This window comes from Stegostoma tigrinum, chromosome 24, assembly GCF_030684315.1.
Source record: "Stegostoma tigrinum isolate sSteTig4 chromosome 24, sSteTig4.hap1, whole genome shotgun sequence".
NCBI classification, from domain to species: Eukaryota; Metazoa; Chordata; class Chondrichthyes; order Orectolobiformes; family Stegostomatidae; genus Stegostoma; species Stegostoma tigrinum.
This window is the reverse complement of record NC_081377.1, coordinates 39,758,954-39,769,655: the sequence shown is the minus strand read 5'-3', so window position 1 is coordinate 39,769,655 and position 10,702 is coordinate 39,758,954. Positions and strand designations below refer to the sequence as shown.

Sequence of the window (10,702 nt, the reverse complement as noted above, 5' to 3'; positions counted from 1 at the left end):
GAACAGGACTGAATCAGAGCGCTGGATAATATGGACACGGCAAGCTTCAGCAGGTCCTCAACTCTGAGTATAATTACGTGCCTGGCTTTGTAGTTCCCATTACTGTTACCATTTCTCGCCACCTCAATCACTAACCACAACTGTCTTATGACTGTCCCTCTTCCCCATTCTCTGCTTCCTCCATGCCATCCCTAAATCCTCATATTCCAGAATTTCCTCTCTCTGTCTCCTTCCTCGTGTCCACCTCTCAAACTAAACTGTGAAATGGAAATGCTTGAAAAGGGAGACTAAAAGCTGGGAAAAGGGCAGGGTGTGTTGGCTGACATCTTCAGAGAGACTTCAGACTTGCTCTGGAGCTGAACAGCTTTCTCCTGTGTTGTACATTTTCTGGTGCTTCTGGTCAACTGGATCTCAGTTCTCCTTCATGAGCTGACCAGCCAATTGTGTAGTGCATTGGGAGATTTTTCCCAGTTCTTAAGGTACCACTTAAAGACTTCCTTCATGTTTCAGCATCTCATTTGCTTTGTTGTTTGGTGCCCCACACTGGCTAGACATGCTAATTAGCAAGTTGACTGCAGCTCGCAATCTCTTTGATGTTCACCCTCCTATGTTTTGACACCTGTCACAGAGTATTAAGTTCCTTGGTTATTCCTCACAGGGTTCTATCACTTCTCTGCAATTGAACTACCCACTGAGATTGGGTAAACAGCTGCGCTTGTTTTACAACTGCTAACAGAAAAACATACTCACAATTAAAGCATCCTTTATGAGCAAGTTGCTTCATAATTCATTTACCTTCCTGGGTTTCAAGAAAAATAACAAAGTAACACTTTGCTGTTGATGATACATGGAGGGCCAACAAAGTCATGGCGTTCCTTTAAAATATTGTTTTCCATTTAAAGGAAGTGCATGTAAAATCAATTGATAATACTAAACTTGAGATTGCCACTTTTGTTAACTAAATGTCTAAAGGATTGTTAAGTTTCATGTTGGGTTTGAATTTCTAAGGGTAGTTAGGTGCAGACTCGATGGGCTGAACAGCCTCCTCTGCAATGTAAGACTTCAATGATTTGTTCATTACATATGTTAATCAGATCTGATCTCACTGAATAACAGAACAGACTGCAGGGACTGAATAGCTTGGTTCCCAAGTTATCATGTTCTTGTGTTGTCGTGACAACATATGTAAAAAATGGCTTAATATTGTGATACTGCCCTGGATAGACACCTTAATTTGATCTGTTTTACTTTTTAATATTAATGTCTAAAATTTTCCAAGATTTTAAAATCATAAAGTCGTACAGCATGGAAACAGACCCTTCAGTCTCAGCAGTCCACCCGATCATGTCCCCAAACTAAACTAGCCCCACCTGCCTGTATTTGGCCTATATCCCTCCAAACCTTTTCTTTTCATGTACTTAACCTAATGTCTTTTAAATTTTGTAACTATACCTACATCCAACACTTCTTCTGGCAGTTCATTTCACAGAAACCATGTAAAAATTTTGCTCCTCATATCTTTTTAAAACTTTCTCCTCTCACCTTTAAAATGTCTCCCCTAATTTTGAAATTCCCCTAGTTTTGAAATTCCCCTATTTATGGAAAAGGCATTTACTACTCACCTTATCTATGCCCCTCATGATTTTATAAACTTCTATATGGTCACCCCTCAACCTCCTACACTCCAGCCTAGTTTTACATCTCAAACTCTCTGTTCCTGGCAACATCCTGGTAAATCTTTCTTAACCCTTTCCAGTTTAATAATATATTTCCTTTAACAGGGCAACCAGAACTTCATATTATACCCCAAAAGAGGCCTCATTAATGTCCCATACAGCCTCAATGTGACATCTCAACTCCTAACCTCAAAGGTCTGAGCAATGAAGGCAGGCATGCTAAATGCCATCTTAGGCACCCTGTCTACTTTTGATGCAAATTTCAAAGAATTATGTACCTGAACCCCTAAGTCTCTCTGTTCTACAACACTACCCAGGGCCTAGCTTTAATTGTATAAATCTTGCCCTAGTTTGTTTTACTAAAATGCAGTATCTCGCATTTATCCAAATTAAACTCCATCTAGGACTCCTCAGCCCATTGAGCCAGTTAATCAAGATCTCTGTAATCTTAGATAACCTTCTTCACTGTCCACTGTGCCACGATTCTTGGTGTCATCCACTAACTTACTAACCAAGCCTCCTAAATTCTCATCCAAACCATTTATATAAACAACAAACAAATGTGATCCCTGCAGTGTTTCCTGTAGAACACAGTTGGTGACAGACCTGCAGTCTGAAAAACAACCTTCCACCACCACCTTCTGTCTCGTACCGTCAAGCCCATTTTGTATCCAGTCAGCAAGCTCACCCTGAATCCCATATAATCCAACTTTACTAATTAGCCCACAATGCAGAGCTTTACCCAAGTCTAGGTAAATATCATCCACTGCTCTGCCCTCATCAATCTTCCTCAAAAAATCTCAATCAAGTTTGCTTTGGACTTTTCAGAATGTTGGTTAAAAAAAGGGAGCGTGAGGTAGGAAGGTCAAAACTTGGTTGGGGGGTGTGGGCCGTAAATAGAGTTGAAAGACCATAAGACATAGGAGTGGAAGTAAGGCCATTCGGTCCATCAAGTCCACTCCGCCATTTAAATCATGGCTGATGGGCATTTCAACTCCACTTCCCTGCACTCTCCCCATAGCCCTTGATTCCTTTTGAGATCAAGAACTTGTCAATCTCTGCCTTGAAGGCATCCAACGTCCCGGCCTCCACTGCACTCTGCGGCAATGAATTCCACAAGCCCACCACTCTCTGGCTGAAGAAATGTCGTCTCATTTCAGTTTTAAATTTATCCCCTCTAATTTTAAGGCTGTGCCCACGGGTCCTAGTCTCCCCACCTAATGGAAACAACTTCCCAGCGTCCACCCTTTCTAAGCCATACATTACCTTTATAAGTTTCTATTAGATCTCCCCTCAACCTTCTAAACTCTTATGAGTACAATCCCAGGATCCTTAAGCATTCATCATACGCTAAACCTACCATTCCAGGGATCATCCATTTGAATCCCCGCTGGACACGCTCCAGGGCTAGTATGTCCTTCCTGAGGTGTGGGGCCCAAAATTGGACACAGTATTCTAAATGGGGCCTAACTAGAGCTTTATAAAGCCTCAGAAGCACATCACTGCTTTTATATTCCAACCCTCTTGAGATAAACGACAACATTACATTCGCTTTCTTAATCACGGACTCTACCTGCAAGTTAACCTTTAGAGAATCCTGGACCAACATTCCCAGATCCCTTTGTACTTCTGCTTTATGAATTTTCTCACCATTTAGAAAATAGTCCCTGCCTGCATTCTTTTTTCCGAAGTGCAAAACCTCGCATTTGCTTACATTGAATTTTAACACTTTCTATTTTCATTTCAGATTTCCAGCATCCAATCTTTTACTTTTAATTGGGACAAAAATATTAGGGATGCTGGAAATCTGAAATGAAAACAGAAAATGTTAGAGATACTCGAGAGATCCGTCAGGAGCTGAGGAGGGGAGAACAGGGCTGGATCTAAACTCTCTCTCTCTTTCTCCACCACTGCGTCCTCCATTATTTCATCTTTATATAAATAATGCACCTGAGGGAGACGGGAAGTCTTTTTGAAATAAATAGTTTTGCCTTCATAAGAGTTACGTCCAATGAGCTGGGCACCCAGAGTCAAATCATTTTCAAAACCCCAGTGAAATACTGGAAAATCTGCAGATTAAACAAAGGAAATTGCTGGGAAATATTCACCAGCGCCTCCCGCACAGACTCTGGGTTACCTTAGACAGCAGAAATGATTTCTTTACATTTAAAAAAAGGAGACGAATAAACGAAGGTTAATCGACGGTGTGTATAAATGCAGAGCCTGCAGAGGGCAGTTTGGATTGTGTACAATTCCTGGTCGAGCTCTCCCCATCCGGAGTGAGTTAGGGGCGGATCAGCACTGTGTGTGTGAGTGAGAGAGAGAGAGAGAGAGAAAGGGAGGGAGAAGGGGGAGTGTTGAGAGCAGTCGGCGGAGGCAGAGAGACAGACAGTGAGAGAGAGAGAAAGGCTCGGATCTCTGGTGGCTCTGGATCGCTGAAATTGATCAGAGAGACAGGAAACCAAGCGGAGTGAAATTGACGAGACCACCTCCATCCTGATCAGAGAGAGAATAGGGAGAGAAGAGGCTCCTCCCCAACAACCTTCAGTGTTCAGCTGGGATCCTGCAGCAGAACTGCCCACCCGCCCCCCCCCCCCCCCCGCTCTCCATCCTTCGTGTGTGACAATATGGGCAAGCTCCCAGCGCTCTGCTTGTGCCTGCTCATTCCCAGTCTATGCCACATTGTAGCGGTGAGTGTCACATCCGCGCTGGGGAAATGTGTGCGCGAAACTGGTTTCATTGTTGCTCCGGGTTTGATTCGGAATAGAGCCTATGGTTCTCTGTGCCTGTGTCTGTGTTCCTTGAGGAGGTGGGGGGTTATTCCTTTCCAACAGGAGAGCGGGGTTTTGTTACAAACTGTCACAGTGACACAACGTGCCTACGGTTTCCACGGTCTGTTACATTGTAACCGAGCCCCCAAGTCGCTGTGCACTCCCAGGTGGGTCCATCCGTTTTGTTTCACTGTGAAACACTCTCCTCACATACACACATGTTCCTAACGGGGAGACGGATCTGGCTCCTCTTATGTCCCTCGCATCTCACACACCTCTCTCACCCTCTTTTTCCTCCCCTGGTCTCCATTGCTCCCTCAGTCTTCTCTTTCTCGCTCCTCTCTTCATTCTCTGTATCTTCTGTCCATTCTCCTCTCACCCATTCCCCTCTATCTACCTTTCATCTGGTCTCTCTGTCCATCCATTATTCTCTCTCATAATCACCTCTCTTGCTCTTGTGCCCTGTTTCACTATTTCAATCCCTCCCTCTCTTTCTTAGTCTCCCTCTGTCTGTCTATGTCTCTCAGTCTCTCTTTCTCTCTCCCCTTTCTCTCAGTGTACCCTTCGCTCTCTCTCTCTCTCTGCCCATCATCTCCTTCTCCTTTTCTCAGTCTGTCTCCCTCTCTCTCAGTCTCCCTCAGTATCACAAACTCCCTCTTTTTTCTCAATCGCTATCTGTCTCAGTAACCCTCTCTCTCATTATCTCCCCCCATGCTATCTCTGTTTTCCCCCTCTCTCTCTCTCAGTGTCTTAGTCTCTCTCACTGTGTTTCTTCTTCTCTCTCACCCAGTGTCTCTCTCTTTCACCATCTCTGTCTCTCTCTCTTTCTTTCTCTCACTTTCTCAGACTCTCTCCCTCTGTCACATGTCTCTGCATCCTTCTCTTACCATCTCTGTCTCCCTGTCCTCTAGCTCCTGCTTCAGATGCATTTGGTTATGCTGGTTATTAAAATTGGGGCTCAGCAGGGTCACTGAGTTCACTGGGCAGAAATTGCTATTCCTTGGCATTGAGATATTTGTATGTTTATGAGAGAATGTAAGATATTCTGTGCTGTACTGTTCTATGTTCTATATTCATTATATCAAAACAGTTAATGGTTGATTGGCTGTGAATGATTGGAAGGTGTGCAGGGTACTTGGAAGATGTTCATATTTGATTAACCCTGGGGATAGTTTCTCAATAAATTATGACGTGCTGAATGGTGTACGGTGTATTGTGAAGGCATACGTTGTGCTGAACTAGAAAAATGTTGAAAATTCATACCTGATATGACCTGTGGCAGTAGACGTGGGTCTCCTGATGGCTCAATGAGAAACATTCTGATGTTTGGTGTCAAAGGTTTGTGGGTTCAAATCTCACCCCAGATATTTGAGTTTATAACCCACTCCAGTGTTGTATTACTTTCAGAGGTGTCACTTTTCAGATAAGACTTTACACTGGGGTCTCATATGGCCCTTTAGGTGGTTGTGAATGATCTGAGGGTATTCACTCACAGAGAGATCAATGCTCCTTCCTGGCAATCCTGCCTGTATTTGTCCCTCAATTAACATCACCAAGGCAGATAAATTGGACTGGACATGTTCTCCTCCTGTGTCATAAAAAAATTCTGTGATTATCTTGGAGTTATGGGATCTTGCTGTGTAAAAACCAGCAGAGACAACCCACTGAATTACAATAGTGTTGATATTTCAAAAAGTACTTCTTTAAAGGCAGAAGCACTTTGGGACATCGAGGTTTTGTAAATGAAATTTCTTTCTTTGCATGCTGGTAGATGAGAGAAAGTAACACAATAACGTTTCCCCTCCCCAAATAAAAAACAAATTTAACAAAAAAATTGGTTGTATTATGGCTAAGCCCTGAAAATCAAAGCAGACGATGACTGAGTGAAATAGGTGCTGATTTTCACTGGATGGAATTAGTGTGGAAATCTCATTTGAGTAAAAATGTACCTGGATCTCAATACAGAGTCTGTTGGGTCGAAATAAACCAACGGAATGCTCCATTGTTCTTTTTTCTTCCTTAATTAATATTCAACAAAGTCTCATTTGAGAGACTGACCTCATCTTGCTTGGAGCAGCTCAGTGATGTCTGGCTGAATTTGTGTTAGACCCACAGATGGATTACGAGATTTCTATATATGTGTATAATGGGACAGCTAAATGCTGTCCTCTGAGTGTATTATTCTGACTGACTCCCCGTATTATAATATACTAATGTTTAATTTGGGCCCATAATTCAAGCTTCTATTGCACCATCAGATGATTCATGCCTTGAGGAAGTACAGGCACAATTATACTGGTACTAGTCCAAAGTTACTGTACTCTAGCTGACCTCAATAACCCATGTTTTATGAGCCTGTGTGGGCTATGTTATGTGACCAAGTGTCTATATTTCAGTGCCACCTGTAACCTATAAATGAGATCAAAGTCTGTTTATTACATCTGTAGCAACCCACCTGAGGAAACGCTGTGTCACACGCCATAAATCCCTCACCCACTAAATGTTTCAAAGCCACTGGAAACAGGTCTTTCTTCCCATGGCTTCTCAATGTTGGCACCTTCCATCTTATCTGAAGTGAAGGCAAATGAACAGTGGACCCCACTAGACTGACCTGGGGCAGGGGCCCACTTTAAGACACTTTGTGAGTGTTTTTATGATACACAACGTTTCTCTCTCTCCTGCTAGCTATTATCAATAAACCTGTAGCTTTAATCGTGTGGGCACACTGTGCAGCGTTACATAGAATCAGGACCTTCTCCATGTGGTCACTGCTGCAGCAAAACAAATAAAACTGCATGAAACAGACAAACTGATAGCTGAAGGTTGTAATCCAAAAGCAGTTGTGTATTTCAGCGTAGATACACCCAGCATTTACATGTTATTTTAATTTCAAAACTATTATTTAGAGGAAGAAATATATATTATGTAACTATTTGTTCTCAATTCAATAATATTTCCTTATTCTCTTTCTAAATGGTCTTTTTATGACCATTTCAAATGATTCCCTTCTTTGTCTGTTCTCTTTAATTTTCTCTCCTCCTCTCTAGTGAGGTTACAGATTGATGTTGGAGAGGTAACTGCTTCATCTTTCTCTCATAATCTTTATGGAGTGAGTGGGGAGAGGAGTCGATTGTGGAGCTACAATTCTGATAAGCTCTTTGTTGGATGCATTTGTGCTCTTTCTGTATGTAGTGACCAATGGAGTGGCTGCCTGGCTACTTGACCATGAAAGGCATCACAGACCAACCTGATCCAGCCTGTATTCTGTATCCACATATTAATTCAGCAAAGTGATAATCAGGCAATAACCAGGAGTGGGACGCCCTGATGAGCTTTCCACTTGTAGTCAAATGGCTCAGTGGCCATCCCTGTGGCTATCCTTGCTGAGGATTGAAAACTCATCAAAGGCAAAAGATTAACTCTGGGACTCACTGAGTTGTATGGTTCATTGTGGCTCAGTGGTGAGCACTGCTGACTCACAGTGCCGGGGACCTGGGTTTGATTCCAGCCTTGGGTGACTGGAATTTGGTGTCTTCCCTGCGTCTGCGTGAGTTTTCTTCGGATGCTCTGGTTTCCTCCCACAGTCCAAAGATGTGCAGGTTAGGTGGATTGGCCGTGCTAAATTTGGGATTACACGAATTGGTGGGGGGGGGGGGGGAGCTTGGTCTTGGTGGTCTGCTCTTCAGTTGGTTTTTTATTTGGCTGAATGGCCTCTTTCTGCATTGTAAGGATTCTATGGAATGTGCTGCCTTATCCCTGCTAGTCATCAGGCTTCTTATTTATGAAAAGTGTCAGAGGCTTTAGTCAGTTGATAATTTTCTAAATGCTGTTCAGAAACATTGTTGTGTTTTCACTGTGACTCCATAGCCCAGGTCTACATCCCATTGCACTTCTGTACTGGTGAGAATGGCAGTCTTTTTGATGAGAAATCAAACCAGGGCACTGCCTGCTTTCTCAGGAGACTCCGGGCTGGAGTTTGGAGGGTGAACAGGGGAGTTTACCCCGACCAATATTTATCTGTCCAGCAGAACCAATAATACAAGTTAACCTGGGGCAATACCTCATTTGTGTTTTGATATCTCACTATACTCAAAGCAGCTGCAGCCTTTTTTAAATTACATCAAACCATACTTAAAGTTGCAGTGTCAAAAAAACATTGATTAAAACGGTGCTTTGGGAAATCTTAATGTTGTGAAGGATGCAGGTTTTTCCATTCTTTCTGAGGCAAACAGCAAGGGTTTAGTGAAATACAAGATAAGTGGGCTAATTGAATAATTATTTGTTGGAATTTTGTGGCAAATAGGTAAGTTTTAAAACCGGCATATTCATAAAAATAAATAGCAACTGCAAGTAAGAACAGGCTGGCAGAAGAATATAAAGGCTGAACAAAGGGTGTGCAATTGTACAAATTAAAAATACGCACAAGCAGGATTGCCCTCCTGTGAGAGTTGCTCCTATCCATTAACAACCTGAGCTCTCGTTTGATTTATGCTGTCATTTCTGTTTAATTGGAATATCTGTAAATGCCTGGGAGTGGGGGCAGGAAAATCAATTTCAGCCTTTCTGGGATTAAATTAGCAGAAACTGTAATTCTGACTGAGGTTTCAAATATGCAAACTCTCATCAGTATTAGACATGTTATCTTATTCAATAGTGGATTGAAAAAATCCCCCATTTGCCCAGAAGGACTTTCACCAGTCACTCAATGTTTGCATTGATTTTTTTTTACTTTTAAGTATCTAGAGTAACAATGACATGGACTGAAACTTATCCTTCCAAGACTCTGCTGCTTGAATCTTAACCAAGTCCCATTTATCCATCATCCTCTGCGACTGTCAATCTATACTGGCTCTTGATCCAACAATGATTTTATTTCAAAGTGATCCTCTTTGAGTTCAAATTCCTCTCATCCCTACCAATGCAGCCTTATCCAATCCTCCACTCCTCTTAGCTTGCTGCGTTCTTCCAATTCTGGCCTCTTCAGAATTCACCATTTATTTCACTCCACCACTGGCGGCCATCTTTCTCAGCTGCCCAATGTTCTAAGCTCAGAAATTTGTCCCTAACTCCTTCCAGGTCCTCTACTTCTCCCGCTCTTTTGCAACACGTCTTAAAATCTGCCTCTCTGACTGTAGGGAAATGGTCAGTTTGATGGGGTCCACTATCCATTTGTCTTCTCTTCAGATATGATGGAAAAGGTCAACATTAATGCGGGGAGTTGAGAAGCGATAGGAAGAAAGATCTTTCAGTGACTTTGAAACAGTTTACTGGGAAAGGGATTTATTACAGGTTGCGCAGGTTTTGGTCAGAGAGGTAGATTTTAATTCACCTTTCAGCCCCCTTTAACAATATCCCTTCACATGGCTCAGTGTCAAATTTTCTTTGATAATTTCTCCATGAAAGTGGTTTTAGATTTTCTCTCAATGTCAAATTATTACACAGAGCCTTTTAATGGCAAAAAGAACATTACAAAATACTCCAGAGAAATGGTACGGTACTTAAGTCAATTACAAAATGTGATGGTTGCTCAGAAGGCTTTTAGAAAGTAGACGGAGAAAGAGAGAAAGTGGGGGATTTAGAGACTGAATCAGCGAAGGTGCAGCTGAAAATGAGGCAGTTTGAATTCAGGCAGGTTTTGTATCAGTGGACGGAAAAACAACGTGAGCCTCGATCAAGCTGCTGAGGTAAAGAAGGAAATGGGAACTTGCATTTATAGAGCACTTTTCATGTCCCCAGTAAGCTGTCCAGCCAATAAAATAGTTCTGAGGGTACTGTTATAATGCTGGGGAAACACAGCAACCAATCTGAACATTGTAAGCTGTAGCGATCAGAAATGATGCAAACGACAAGACAATCTGTTTATGGAGATTTTGGTTGAGGGCTAATAAGGATACTGTGGCGGGGGTGGGGGGGGGGTGGAATTCCCTGCTGTTCTTTGACTGTCACCACAGGGTCTTCTGTATTCACCAGAAAGGCCTTAGTTTTGTGTTTCATTAGAAAGTCAGCAGCTAAGACAGTGCAGCACTCTCTTGGTATTAGTAGGAGGATCAATCTCATTTCATCCTTTCTATTCTCCCCCATTTTCTCCTTTTCACTCTCGCCATTTTTCTTCCCCTTTCTCTATCTCTCCTATTTCCACCGTACTTTTCGCTCCCCTTTCTGCTTCCCTCTCTCTTTCACCACACATGCTCTTTTATTACCTCTACCTTCTTTTTTTCTCTCTCTTTCTCTCTCAATATCTCCATCCCTCTTTTC

The 10,702-nt window shown here is 42.4% G+C and overlaps 1 protein-coding gene across 1 annotated transcript in view; it reads left to right on the top strand.

Moving 5' to 3' along the window:
- Positions 1 to 3,995: 3,995 nt before the first annotated feature.
- The window catches only part of LOC125465014 (syndecan-3-like), a 244,739-nt gene continuing 238,032 nt past the window's right edge, over positions 3,996 to 10,702 (top strand). Inside the window, exon 1 of the mRNA XM_048558047.2 lies at positions 3,996 to 4,366. Within this exon, the coding sequence (XP_048414004.1) occupies positions 4,304 to 4,366 (63 nt within the window). The 5' untranslated portion in view covers positions 3,996 to 4,303. The remainder of the gene's footprint in view (positions 4,367 to 10,702) is intronic.